The following is a 14,151-nucleotide window of genomic DNA, read 5'->3' as shown; positions in this document are numbered from 1 at the left end:
GCGATGCTTGCCACTGCTCACTGATTGCGAAAGTTTTGCGATCCAGTGACTTTAGATATGTACTCCTGTACGAGGTATGACGAATTGTACTGACATGTATGCGAGGAGATCCGATAAAGGAATGTAAAGTCTAGGCTAACGACTCACACAGCTCAACTGGTGTAGTACTGCACTGCATGCTGAAACGAGATCAAAGACTTGCTGAATAGCCTTCGACTGACTGATCGACTGTGCTTCTCGTTCTTCCTCCTGATCACGATTCTGAGCCTGTTACGTCGAGGTCTCTCGTCTTCATCCTCTTGATTGGACGAAACAGTGTTTGTATTTTCGGCTGTCATTGGGTGATACTGTATAGAGCTCGATCAAACAGTATGGCACTGTAACAATTATTTCCTCTTTCTCATATATTTTTCGTCGATCCTTCACTATAGATAAAGATATATATATCATTGAGCCATTACACGCATCATGCCAGACTCACACTCTACCGATATACAAGGTCAATCCACCGCCAAAGATTCGTCTCCTGCGAATGACAACGCCTCAAACAATAAAGGTAGTCAGGGAATCACAACTTGCTGTTCCTCAAAGGCTCATGGGTCAGCTCATGATTCTTGATTTGTCTATACTGAATAGATGGTACTGGACTCGTTTGAATATGGTAAGGTACAGTACTGTACTTGTGGCACAGCTGACTATCTCGATATCGCGGCTAGGGATACTCCTGAAGGATACGAATATCTCAAGTCTGCTAGATCCGAGAGAGGTATCACTAATTATTATTCTGGACCGTATGGGACCACTGAGCTTTTCGAAGCCGAAACGAAACCTCGATCATAATTGGAAGATACTGTAGCAAGGAGGTGATGTGATATGCGGATGGCAAGACTCGACACATCATTGAAATGCAATGCATAAAGGATTCGGGAAGACGACCGTACTTGGGTTGATATGCTTCCTTTTCCTAATGAAGTATTGCAATGATCGCACATAGGAGTGATCTGGTTCGTCTTGCCCTTCCATTGGTGAGATGAGATCCTTTCGAATTTGCGAGTTGAAAGAGTAAAAGGATCGGCAAAGCCCCACATTGAATGCTATGGTTTGTCTTGGAGATTATCAAGCGGTGAATACAGGTAGGTAATCCCTATATAAGTATGTCCAAAGCTCTTCCCGTAATTGATGTAGTGCGTCAACCCCTGTCCAATTCGATTTGAATATCAAATAAATTCAAATCGAAACATTTCATTCATATTCTCAAGATCTTAACACGACTGCATCATATAATCGAGATGTCTCAAAGAGCTCCCAGTCAAGATTCAGAGTACTCGAACTCCGTGAATGCATCAAGTAGCGGCAGCACTGAAGATAGCTCTGTCACGGTGGACACGTATCTTCCTCCAGGTACCGTCATAGCGTGAGTTGCCACGTTCTTATATGTACAGCTCGGTATGCAGCTAACCTTGTAGTGGTTGTTCATAAATTGGATCCGTCTTTTCTAATTCTCAGCTTACAGGCTCTTATAGGAGCTCTACTGGTGAATATACGCATTTCTATGACTGTCCGAATGGGTACTTTCAAGTGACTGAGTGTGCGTGGCCAGAGAAAAACTGAATTCATGTGGCGAGTGCGGACGGTCCCGGCTGATACCTATTGGCAACGGGTTATGAATGCATGTGTTTACCTGATGGTAATGTCGATGTGTTTGAGGGGCTGGTGGTAATCACCAACATCTTTAGGGTAGATCCATTGTCATGGGCACCATGACTTACTGTATGCAGCCACTACCTATCAGTTGCCATCGCCAATGTACTGAAGATGATCTTCTGATTCTGCCCGGGCAAGCACTCAGAGTGCCGACATATCATATCAGAACCCTTATGGCAAGAGATGAGCTGGCGTACCTTTGTGTGATATGACGTCGCGCTCCTCTACGAAGCGCCAAGTGCGTTCCGGGGTCTGTCATCAACAAGAGTGGGTGGGGAACTGCAAATTCGTGTCATGAAAGGATACACGGCTATTTTCACTCGGGGCCTTTGTCCTTGGAAATCAGCATATTTCAAATATATGCACTGTCAGTCCCTCCTTTACATGTTTCTCTTCTTGATCATTTCCTTGTCTTGTATACATCACGTTTCCAATACAGTTCCGTCTGATCACCAGTATCATATACTGTAGAATTCATTCATTTTGTTATTCAGCATGGGCAAAAAGTATTATTATGTACCCTCCCGTCATTCCTCCCATCGCCATTCAACGCCCTCCACTTCTTCCTACGATTATTCAACGTCCCATCGGACGCCTACTGAACGTCTATATCCAGCCGTCGCCGTGGAACGAGAGCCTCGTCATTCTGACGATGGGACATGCACCTATCGCAGTTACACTTACCCCTCTCGAGCCAGTAGCTCATACTATTATTCTCCTCAGAGTCACAGCAGTCACTCACAGCCTTACGGTCTAGGAGGTAATAGCTATCACTCGCGACCTGGCGATTACTCCACTTCGACTTATAGGGCTCCGCCCGCTACTTACCAAAATCAACCATCTGCAAGTCATGATGGGATCCGGACATACACGGCATCCGAGCTAAGAGAGTCGAATCTCAATGCACCACGCAATGTGTAAGTTACAGTATACGAATTTCTCAATTCACATGTCAATTAAAGTATTAGTCTACTAACGCTTCAATTACGGTGTACTATACTTTTAGGTGGGACAGGGTTCCCACAGGGTACGGCTTTGGATTGTCGAGCTATAAGGAAGATCGTTCGAGGAATGAAGGGACCTTCATCTTCAGATCACAGAATGGCGGAAGGGAAATATCAATACCTGTGACTTATAACGGAGAACGACTATCCGAAAGGCTTTGATGCCTGTCTTCCGTCATCGTCGATTTGATCTGATAGATTAATACTGCAAGGGGACGCTTTACCATTGTGCATTTTGATGTTTATCGAATTGGTGGGAACCCATGGTCATTGCACCGTTTGTCGACGGCAATCTTGTGCAAATGCGGACAAACCATGCAACTCTTCAGAGATGAGGATTTGACCTCGCGATCAGGATATAAATTCACCGCTTTCACAAGTTTGAGCACAATACCTTCCTCCAGAAGTGCCTCTGCGTTCTAATGGGCAGGTCACGCTATTCAGCTTCTCAGAGACTGACGTCCGGTTGTTGAGGCTTCTGATGGAGTTGATTTCCAGGTTGCCACAGCTCAGAGAACGGTTCACGGTTCACGTTTACTATATCCTACAATATTGTGCAATCCCACAAAGGCCTAGAACTCATAAGGAATGACCTTCCTTTCTACATGTATTGCAAATCAAACCCTGGTATAACCAATCTAGCTGATAACGAAGTTTTGCATTGCAGACTCACCGTCTGATGATGTCACATTTTTCAGCCAGATACGAGAATGTTGAGAACGATTCTCGCAAGAAGTACTTGGTTTGAAATTGTCCCGATGATGTAATCTCACATGCTATATGAATACACTCTCATGCTTGATCTTACCCAGAATAACGCACATCGTCCCTATCAGGTATTCTAACATGACCTCAGACTCCCAACATCCTCAACAAAGCGTCCGCCGTCCCATAGCCAGTGGTGTCCGCTACTATCGACCTTCCAACGGCAGCAGCAGGTATTATGATCCTGCGTCCCGTCAATGGTACCCCCTCGACCCGCCTCAATCACCCCGCCACTCGTATTCACCCGATAATGATTGCTATGCTTCCGAACGAAGATATGATAAATATGACAATACCACTCGTACTTCCCACTACTATGGGCCACCTAGGGATGCCAGTAGAGACAGACACAACAGCACTCGGAGAGAGGTGTACGATGATGATGAGTATGTTGAGCATGGCGATCGTCGGGATGTCGACGAACACGATGATCTATATCAGGACTATGAGAGTTATTCAAACCCCTGTTACCATCAAGACCCATATGCAAACTATGAAGATGATCGACGTCCTACTGATTATGATGGTCCTGAAGACAATTATTATGCTCATCAACGATATACCCAACGACGCTCTAATTCTGATCTGGATGGATATCTAAGACGACCGTTTTCTCACGGCATAAGAAGGCCGAATGCTTCTTCAGGGCACGAAGGCCAGTCTAAACCCCCAATTAGTAGATCTCTCCCTAGCCGCAGAACAATCATCACTAAAGCCTCCGGTGAGGGTGACGACGACATCCCATCACACGTGTGAGTATTCGGTGTTCCAGCATAATTTTTCCCCTTGATAAAGCTGATACCAGATCTGATTGGCAGTCTGGACCAGCTGCCTCGAGGCGAAGGATACGAATTCAGTTATTCTGAGCAGACCAGGGAAGGTACCACATATATCTTTGAAAAGAATCGAGATAAGCCAGGTCAAGAACAGGGTTTTGCTGTCGTCGACAAAACTAAATAGTATAGGTATTCATATGTACAGTTGTTTACGAGGGTCTTAGGAGATGATGAAATGCATGCTGAATAAGGGTGACTGACAAAGAAAGTCAAAGGTGACCGCCACTGTATCTTTCTGTATCGTCTCGACTGACTGATCACATCATCGTAACAACTTACAAAGATCTTCCTCGTCGACACCTATTCTCTGAAGAAAATGACGTTCAATCTATTGACAAACCCAATCAAATTCACCGGCCGTACCATAAGAAGCGAAAACACCAAAACACATAGTGTACATTATCCGCTTCTCCATTAGAAGTGATCAAAGGTAGAAAGGTTCTGTCAAATAAGTTTAATGATTCGTTCATCCATTCATTTTGCAGTCTAATATTGCGATTGCTGCTCTCATTAGCAGAATTTCGATCTCTACTTCTCCTTTCTGTAACGTCCATTATCCGAAGGAGGTCTGCCTTAATTTGTCCTCTATATTCGAGTGATAGGCAAAGTGGATAATCGACATACTGCCAGATCTCAATGATATAAAGTGCTTAGAACCTGCTTACCGTTCAGAGACTAATTTCCAACAACAACTTACTTACAATGTCCACTCAAGGTAACAATTCACAAACTGGCTCGACCGCTCCTACTGCACCGGCAGGCTCGGCATTTGCCTACGAGGACGATAAACGTACGGTCTTCGTTGATCCCTCCTGGTACCGACCTGTGGGTATGAATTATGTATATCTTCATCCCTTCAGTCCTTACATTACCATGATGTGATCAGAATCCACAGCTGATCAACGCTGACCTGACTCCAAGTAGATCTATATTGAAGACCTGCTATGCGTATCCCCCAACATCAAGTGATGTCGGTACATGCTATACCAAAGTATACCTAACCCCGAATTCTGAGTTTGTTCAAGTGTACACTTATTTCAAAGATCCTAGCTAGTTGGCGCATATAATGCTTTATGCAGTGTGCTGTACTGCACCTGTATTGGCTGTATGTAAACTCATGTTAGACGAGGTACCGTATGCATCCAACAAGCGATTTTCTGAAATTCTAGGAGAACAAGTACAGAAAAATACTGCAAGATAAAGATACTGTGACAGATGTTGTTCATATCACATGTTAAACAAACGGAAAGGACCATTTTTGCCAAGACATATTTCTCATCCCTTCAGTATTCTTCCCTTCTTATAACGTGTCTTGTCCAATGCCTTCTTCCTCTGTAGAGTCCACAGCGTATGTTGGGCTAGCCGATGGAGCCACACGTTCATATCTCCACCCAGCCGTGATTTGTGATGTCATCAACAGATCAGTCTCGATTCTGCAAGATTCGATAATTGATTCAGGTGAATGCCCAAAAGCACATATGGTTCGTTCGGGTGAATTTATCTCCAGATCGCTCATCCCCAATGACTCCAGAGTGCAAAGTGCAAATTGCGGTGGTCTCTTACTGTTCGTACCTCTAACTTGAGTTGCATCCTTTAACCTGACTGACTTGTGCACCTGTTCTGCTTCTCTCCGCCACACTCGAGATCAGTGAATCGGGATATCTGTGGCGAGGCGCCCTCATTATACTGAGGACGAGGGTGAAGGAGAAGTATGAGGATGAGCCGACCCGATAAAAACCAATGCGGTGTCTGGCTTATGCGGTGCATGAGGAATACCTCCTCTGCCCTTACAGTCGCACCTGCTTGATTTCTGCTTGAGATGCGTGCTGTGGCCTCTTGGGTACATCTCTCAAGAAACGATAGTCAACCATGCTAAATCCGCTGTGATCGGGACTATGGCTTCTTTATCTATCGGAGAAATGCACTGGTGGGTTTCGATGTGGGCATGATGCATGCCGTGGCTTAGAGCGGTTGCATATTACCCATCGGTTGCGAGAATGATTGTATTTGCAGAAAAGAAGGGTGTTCTGAGTTGCATTCATAAGGTCTTCTTGCATCATAGGTTCAAAGACAAGTGCTTTTGTTCGGAGGTCGGGAGATACAGTATGCTCAGGAGAAGCCTTTTGCGCGATCAGACCCTGCTCGGTATCATTTACACCGCTCGTCAGTCGTTTTCGGAGTGTGATCATGTCGCACATACCCTACAGAACAAATGTGCAGCTTGTCGAACGCCTGCGGACTGCCTCGGTGATCTGAAACATGTAGACTGGATCTTGATTGACGCTGATTTGACACTACGGAGATGATCTTGAGCTCATACCCCAGTGGTAGGTCCGAGGGAAGGAGCTTCTTGGACTTGTAGCTTGGCATGGGCAAGCATGCAGTCTGAAAGGTTGTCCGAGGGGTTCACACTTCTTAAGGGGCGGAAGGTGAATAGTCTGAAGAAGCTTGACCAAGTTCTACCACTCCGAAGCAGCCGGTCTGTACTCCCGCATTCGCATCAAGTCATTCTCCCAAATACGTGAATCGACAATCTCGGGATGGCGTTCTGTCCGATTTAAGGTATAAAAAGCCTGTGATAATTGTCGTTCTTGGTCTAGATATCTTCATATTAACATCACACTCTCTACAACTATCCACACATACGATCTATAACATATCATATATCAAAACAATATCATCAGACGGCGCTCCAACTGAGATCTCCATCACCCAGACTCCATCACTCCTAGCTTCCCTCGATCCTGAAAAGGCATTACAGATGCTAGAAGGTTAGTCTGACGTTTTTCCCTTCAATCGGCATATTTCTACACCAATATCTTTCATAGCTACTCTCTCATTCCAGATAAGATAAGTGAACCCATGGCTGATGACATGTCCTGAAGCGCTCAGAACAGAGGGAACCTTAAACGCGTCCATCATGTCTGTGGCCACAAATGAGGACAGGACTTCCAGAGAGGAAGTGTCACGATGATCTAACTAAGACCTCAGTAGATGGCCTTAATCATATAGGAGACGGCCTAAATAGGCGAGCAGATGATAAGAGGACAACGGATGATATAATAATCTAACCGAAGTATATAAGAGATGAACGACTTCGTTGAGTGATCAACGAAATCGTTCAACTAACCCGGATATCGTTAAGACTTATACGATATCCTAGCTAAGGGAACGAAGTACTCAGCTAGAGAGGTATGACCTCCAAAGGGACAATAGACGTTGTAGCCTTGAGGAGATACTGAAGTGCGAAGTGATATCGTGGAATCAATAGTAAGACAAGACAACAATTGAGAATTCATGGGGGAGGCAGAATGAATACGAAATTAGAGAGGATATATATATCTAACTATCCTGGAAGTCCAATGTCCATTGTAGAAGATAAATGAACGAAGTTGAATGATATCTACAATAAATCCTATCCTTCTCCTATATCCTACTATCTCCTTGTTATACCAACGATATCGCTACCCATTAACCGATATCGTGATCCCTTACGTAACTTCCTATACCAGTATTCCTTGTCGTGGAGGTAGCCGACATGACAGGAAGCTATGAGGCCTATGCACAGAGCACTGAACAAATACTTGACAGAGATGGGTACAGACAATGAGAGCGCCACCAAATCCGCCCTGGACACAGAAGTCAACAAACTGAAGGCAATTTACGACGTTTGAACGACAGTGTGGCGCAAACCGACTTGTCTACTGCTAGCTCCAAAAAAAAAAAGCGCTCAGGAGCAATGACTCTGATATGATGTCCGTACCGTTACAACTCTATGCATCGTTCTGGATGATCGTGTGATGAGCTGTTTACGGATTCGAGCTCGGTTGCTTCCACTGAGGCAGTCAGTATGTCTGTACTGAGGGTTGCAGGCTTGCTTGAGCGACCTCAATGTTCGTACAGTAGTTTAGCCACAAGACAACATCGGTTGACCAGGGCCAAGACAAGTCTAATAATTTCACTTACATCCGCGAGGGTTAAGTGAAAGACCATTGTAGCAATAGATAAGCAATCTGCGGAAGGCAACGAGAGTTTGAACACCAGTGGCAACCACGTACAGTAGTGCTGAGTCGAAAGGACGACTGAGGAATTCTGTCCCTTATATATACCTGTCGAGTTGATGTATGTATAGTACCTGAATTGGACAGACGGCGTAATAGAAATTGACTTGAGGGATGCAACAGTACGTGATGTCCAAAAATATGTAAATAATCCGAACGTGCTGTCTCAAGCAACGATCTTGGTCTTCTCTTCTTTTCATGAGATACGGTGTTACTCAGGCAGATGCTTGCTATGTACCATTACAGCAATAAACTCAGATTGATGAATGTCATTCATTGTCCTCTGTCAAAGGAGAATGTACACATTCCTTCTTTCCATCACAAAGGACCAATCCGTACCATACATTAACGAGAATGATTTTTCCAAGGGCAAAGAAAAGAGTGATATGATCGTTCGTTCTAGTACAGAATTGCCGTTGTTGCAAACATATACAGTGCATAGTATAGATTAACTACAGCACATGGAGCCTGAGCTCGCATCAACTAAGTTGCACTGTACATCTCGTACTGTACCATACAGCATTAGCTTTGTTCTGAACGTCTTTGTCTTTTCAAATTTTCTCCTTGATCCTCAAATTTGATCTAATCATGTCTTATTTGAAATTCGAATATGGTTAGCTTTTTCCATACAGTGATGGATCAGTCCATTCGGAAGATAGTGAGGCTCTGAAAGAATCAGTCAAATATCAGTGTAAGCATTGCTTTATTCATCCGGAGAATTTGCTGGTGAACATCCCAAATTGCGATTGGCTGTACTATTACTCATAACGTCACATAGCTCGAGATATGTCAAAGACCATATGTAGCATGATCGACCGAAAGTTTACAATCTCTGAGTCAGATCGACAAAGGGTCCACAGTGAACTCTCGCAAACGATCGATAAATACATTGGTTTGTTGGGTACTGCTACTCAAGCCGTGGAAGCGCAGAACATAGTTGGTTATGTACAAAGTTTGAGGAATGATTATGGCTTTTCTTTTCCGTGGTTGATCGATGGGATTATCATCAAGTACAAGTAGTACGATAGCTAACTGATCAGTATCCTGGTATCTGCCGATGTTCACATGCTATGACTTGTTGTATCGATGCTTGCTTCTACCAGTATTTTACTCGTCTTTGGTTATGAGGTGACAAAGTGCCACATCTCGCTAAAGTGTGCTGACCGTGAAGAAATATATGCAATCTGAATTTGAACCATGTTTATTTGAGAAATAGGACACCGTCCCTAACGTTGGGTATACATGACTAGATCATGAGAAGCCGAAGCTCGAGCTATTAACTACGAAAGCAAATGGGTACGAGAAGCGAAGAAATCTAAACACTGATTAAAACCATAACATTATCCTGATGAGTATGGACTAACAGAAACCAATCAATCGTCTATAAATGATGATGTCTATAAATGAGAAACTGAATTCCTATTATCCTTATAATTCCTCATCAGTGAAAACTTCTTCACCTCTTCTTCGGGCCATTCGGTCCTTCTTGGCCTTTCGTTTATCAGCAGCTGAGACCTTCTTCTCCTTCTTAGCCTTGGCGATGGGGTTACCCAAAGCGTCGTATTCAACTTCATCATCGTCATCCTTCTTCTTGTCGATTCGCTCACCGGAACCTTGACCTTCCACCCAGTTGTGTCCGGAAGCTTCGAGGTGACCATCTCTCATGGCCCACACTTCGGAACAGATGGACTCGGAGAATTCTCTGTTGTGGGTAATGATCAAGACACCACCTTCGAAGTTCTTCAAAGCGGCGATAAGAGCAGCGAGGGACTCTCTGTCGAGATAGTTGGTAGGTTCATCCAAACAGATGATGTGGGGTCTTCGCCATGTAGCAGCACCCAAGACGACCTTGACTTTCTGTCCACCGGAAAGACCTCTCATAGAGTTGTGAGAGACGAATTCAGATTCCAAACCGAAGTCCTCGAAGTGCTTTTCGATTTCTCGTCGGACTAAAGGTCTCATCAAACCTAATCGTTGAGCTTCTCGGGTATCGAGTTCCATAACCTTCTTCTCGAAACCTCGAGCAACCAATTCATCTCGAGACAACCACATGTTCTCAGCGGATGAAAGTCCCTTGAAGGAGACTTCGTATTCGTAAGATTGCTTGAGCTTCTTTCGGGCAACAAGCTCGTCGATCAATCTCTTGACACCTTCCTTGACGACGACGGCACCTTCCTTCATCTTTTGCTTCTCTTCCTCGGTCATGACTCGGGTAGCTTTGTTCATCTCCTCCAAATCTTCACCGGTTTGGTATCGCCACAACATGTATTCGAGAGGAGTGGAGTCCAAGTGGTTATCGATGTGGTGGAAAGCGTGTTGAGCAACGTAACCAATAACCAAGTTAGGGTGTTTCCACACTTGACCACCCTTGTTAGGTTCGGTTTCACCGGTCAAAAGTTTGACCAAGGTGGATTTACCGGAACCGTTAGGACCGAGAATGGCTACTCGAGAAGAGAGAGATACTTGAAGAGAGATGTCGAAGAGCTGTTGTACAGGAGCGCCAGGATACTGGAAGTTGACGTTTCGCATCTTGAGCAAAGACTTCTCTTTGGTCTTGACACCATCAAGAAGAGGAGGAGCAGGGAGCTTGAATTGGTATTCCTCAGCAACTTCAAGTTGGAAGTATGCCTTGGCTTCGGGGACCATACCGACGAAAGCTTCGAGGTTACCTGGGTATCTCTTAAGCTTGAAGTTGTTCAAGTGGAGAACATCGGTGATGGTTCTGTTCAAGAAGTCAGAGTCGTGAGAAACGATGATGGAGGTACAGTGGGTGAGGGAGGTAAGGTAGTTGATCAACCAGTCGACGTTGAGGACATCCAAGTGGTTAGTGGGTTCATCGAGCAACAAGATATCGGCCTTGAAGAGAATGGCTCGGGCAAGAGCAAGCTTCATCTTCCAACCACCGGAGAGGGAACCGATAGAGTGTTTTTGCTTGGCGGCATCGAAACCGACGGACTCAAGGGTAGATCGGATTTCTTCCTCGGTAGCGAGTAATCGCTTGTCACCGAGAACCCAATCGATGATGGAAATCTCAGCTTCGGAACCATCGATATCGTGTTGCACGTAGAAAGTTCGGACCTCGGTGGGAGGAGGGAAACCTTCGACTTGGTTGTTGATGATGGCGTTCATGAGGGTAGATTTACCGGTACCGTTTCTACCACAGAGACCGTATCGGTGACCTCTCTTCAATCGCATAGAAGCGTGGTGCAACAAGATCTTGGCACCGTAAGCCAAGTTGAATTGCTCGATGTTACAGAGATCTTCACCTTCTTCCTCGTCATCGAACTTGAGTTCATCGGACTCTTCCTCGTCAGCCTTCTTTTGGAGAAGTTCTCGGACGGCAGGGAGAGGGTCGTAAGATGGAAGGGCGAGTTTGATGTATGAAGGAAGAGCAGCTTCCCAGACTTGTTGCTGGTAGTTGTGGGCGTTGACGAGCGAGGCAGCAAGTACACCGGCGTAAGCAATACCGGGGTTGGATTGTTCAACGGAGACACCGTCCTTCTTGATCAAAGCAACGAAGTTGGTAGCAAGGTTAGGACCTTCGGCGATCTTGAGAGGAGGGAGGTCGGAACCATCGGAAGATTCAGGTACTTTACCGATTCTTCGGAGGGTGGCGATAGCTCGGTTGGCGACTGATCGAGCTTCGGGATCAGCGATGGTTTCGGAAGTCTTGATAAGACCTGGGAGCAATCGAGGCAGGAAAGGTCGGACGGTGTATTCGGAGTCGACCAATTTGGACATGTTATCGGCTATAACACAGACCTTTCTCTTGGTGGCAGTGGGTCGTTCATCGAGACCTCTGATGAGAAGAGGAGCGATAAGGGAGATGGTAGGGGCAGTGACTTCGGAAACGAAGGTGGTGGCGGAAAGGACAGTGATGGTCTTTGGTACTTCCTCGATGGGGTTAAGGAGCGACTTGATCAAAGCGGGGATGAATTTTTCAATCTGAGGTAACAGAAGAGTCAGCAGGAGAGAGCAAACAACTATTGATGAGCCACACTCACATCCTTGTTCTCACACAAAGCACAAGCTTTCTCGAGGGTAGCCTTGGCAGCCTTCTTGACATCGGACTTGGTGTCCCAAACGGCTTCAGCGAGGACGGGAATGAGGTCAGGCATCGCTTGGGCCATTTGGTCGTGAGCGGAAGAGATGAGCTGCTGGAGGACATCCAATGAACCGGATTTGATTTGCCATTTACCAGCAGTTCTGATCTGGTTAAGCAAAGCAGGGAGGATGACGAAGGTAGCCCATGGGTTCATGGTTTGAACGAGGGACTTGACGGCAGCGAGGGAAGCAGTCTGGACTTCCTTGGCCTTGTCAGCGAAAGCTTCGAGAAGAACTGGGAAGGGGGTGTTTGATGCGGAGGAAACAATGTATGGTTCGAGCAATGGGGCGGCACCGTTCTCCAAAAGGGTGGAGATGGCACTAGCAGAACCCTCTCGGGCAGCAGCTGATTTTTTGTCGGTAAGGGCCTGACGAAGACAAAGGGATATAAGTTAGCATACGTTATGATGAATGGGAAATTTGCGCGCGTCGCCACCTCGTTCTCAACTTGAAAATTTTGAGATCCAGTGGAGAACAGTCGCGATCAGAAGTGGACAGAATGTTCACTCACCTTTACGAGGGCATCATTAAGACCAATTTGGCCAAAGAACTCAACACCGTTCTTCTTGGCGGCGTTGGCGAGCTCGACGGCAGCTTCATCTCGGGCAGCTTTGTCAGCTACGAAGAGAGTGGCGAGGTCGAAAGCACCAGCTTTGGCAGAGGTAGCAGAGGGGGCAGCAGCAGGAGCCACTGTCCAGCACGTGTGGTCAGCTCGTTGTGTTCAGATAAAGATAGCGAAGATGGCCGACTTACTTTTGGATATTATTCTATGTTAAAGGGAGTATAGAGACCTTTTTTTTATTTTCTGGTTTTTCAGATGACCTAGAGCGTGTTAATCGTCTAGAGCCTGGTAGATACGTCTACTGAAACAGAGAGCGGTGATGTATAGCTAGTATACGTGGATACAAATGGATGTACGAGATGGTGGGTCACCAATTGGTGAATTTGAATTATGGAGGAAAAGAAAAAAGAAGGAAAGGAGGAGATGATGATAGAAGTGAAAGTAGATATAGATAAAAAGTATTGATACCAACGTGTGGTGGTAATGGTGGTGCTGGTGCTGGCGGCGATGAATGAAAATTTCAAAAGGGAAACCCCCATTCGACCGGAGTGATAATTACCATATCTGGTAATCCCACGCAGCGTCAAAGGAAGCAAAAAAAGTCAAAAAACGCACTGAGCATAGGATTTCCTCGGTGTATTTCGGTGCTTTTCTGCGTTGGTCAAGAGTGGCACCTTTAAGTTAACAACTCCATCCGCGGATCAAGAGACCGTGTTCAGAGCTTATTTCTCTTTATCTCCTCATTCTCTCACAGCATGTTGGAGCGATACGAGTACCATGACACAGATCTGATTCATCGCATCATTCCCCAATTCAAGTTTTAGTTTTTCCACAAAAGGCACCGTGTCTTCCTTCCTCTCTTTTTGCAACCCAGCCGAAGCGGATCTATTCAAATCAGTGTGATTGATTAACCTAGATCGTACGGCACGGGGAAATGAAAGATCGACGTGATTTCACATGTACTCTGAGATGTATGAGATCTTTCAGCTTGTCAGGTACATCGCTCGTATAATTTCGCCACTCGGTTCAAGGCATCAACCTATCCTAACCTTGGATTAGATAATCGGTATTCATTCCTTGGACTGATTTGTCCTTACTGATGATTGCGAGCGCAT

At 45.4% G+C, this 14,151-nt stretch overlaps 5 protein-coding genes across 5 annotated transcripts; 4 read left to right on the top strand and 1 right to left on the bottom strand.

Moving 5' to 3' along the window:
• Nucleotides 1–468: 468 nt before the first annotated feature.
• On the top strand, nucleotides 469–840 carry V865_002764 (uncharacterized protein; the record flags this gene model as incomplete). Its single annotated transcript, XM_066226563.1, has 2 exons — nucleotides 469–599; nucleotides 717–840. The coding sequence occupies 2 exons, from the start codon at nucleotides 469–471 to the stop codon at nucleotides 838–840; spliced, it is 255 nt and encodes an 84-aa protein (XP_066082660.1).
• A 449-nt stretch (nucleotides 841–1,289) lies between these two features.
• V865_002763 (uncharacterized protein) lies at nucleotides 1,290–1,611 on the top strand (the record flags this gene model as incomplete). Its single annotated transcript, XM_066226562.1, has 2 exons — nucleotides 1,290–1,414; nucleotides 1,524–1,611. 2 exons carry the CDS (start codon nucleotides 1,290–1,292, stop codon nucleotides 1,609–1,611), a joined length of 213 nt encoding a protein of 70 aa, XP_066082659.1.
• A 588-nt stretch (nucleotides 1,612–2,199) lies between these two features.
• On the top strand, nucleotides 2,200–2,870 carry V865_002762 (uncharacterized protein; the record flags this gene model as incomplete). The annotated part of the gene is made up of 2 exons (XM_066226561.1): nucleotides 2,200–2,621; nucleotides 2,711–2,870. 2 exons carry the CDS (start codon nucleotides 2,200–2,202, stop codon nucleotides 2,868–2,870), a joined length of 582 nt encoding a protein of 193 aa, XP_066082658.1.
• Nucleotides 2,871–3,554: 684 nt separating this feature from the next.
• On the top strand, nucleotides 3,555–4,433 carry V865_002761 (uncharacterized protein; the record flags this gene model as incomplete). The annotated part of the gene is made up of 2 exons (XM_066226560.1): nucleotides 3,555–4,225; nucleotides 4,292–4,433. The coding sequence occupies 2 exons, from the start codon at nucleotides 3,555–3,557 to the stop codon at nucleotides 4,431–4,433; spliced, it is 813 nt and encodes a 270-aa protein (XP_066082657.1).
• Nucleotides 4,434–9,798: 5,365 nt separating this feature from the next.
• Nucleotides 9,799–13,575, bottom strand: V865_002760 (uncharacterized protein; the record flags this gene model as incomplete). Its single annotated transcript, XM_066226559.1, has 4 exons — nucleotides 9,799–12,315; nucleotides 12,375–12,842; nucleotides 12,986–13,164; nucleotides 13,509–13,575. 4 exons carry the CDS (start codon nucleotides 13,573–13,575, stop codon nucleotides 9,799–9,801), a joined length of 3,231 nt encoding a protein of 1,076 aa, XP_066082656.1.
• Between the last annotated feature and the right edge of the window lie 576 nt (nucleotides 13,576–14,151).

Source organism: Kwoniella europaea, chromosome 1 (assembly GCF_036810445.1).
Source record: "Kwoniella europaea PYCC6329 chromosome 1, complete sequence".
Lineage (NCBI taxonomy): Eukaryota > Fungi > Basidiomycota > Tremellomycetes > Tremellales > Cryptococcaceae > Kwoniella > Kwoniella europaea.
The sequence above is the reverse complement of the archived record's forward strand: the minus strand, read 5'-3'. Positions and strand labels throughout refer to the sequence as shown.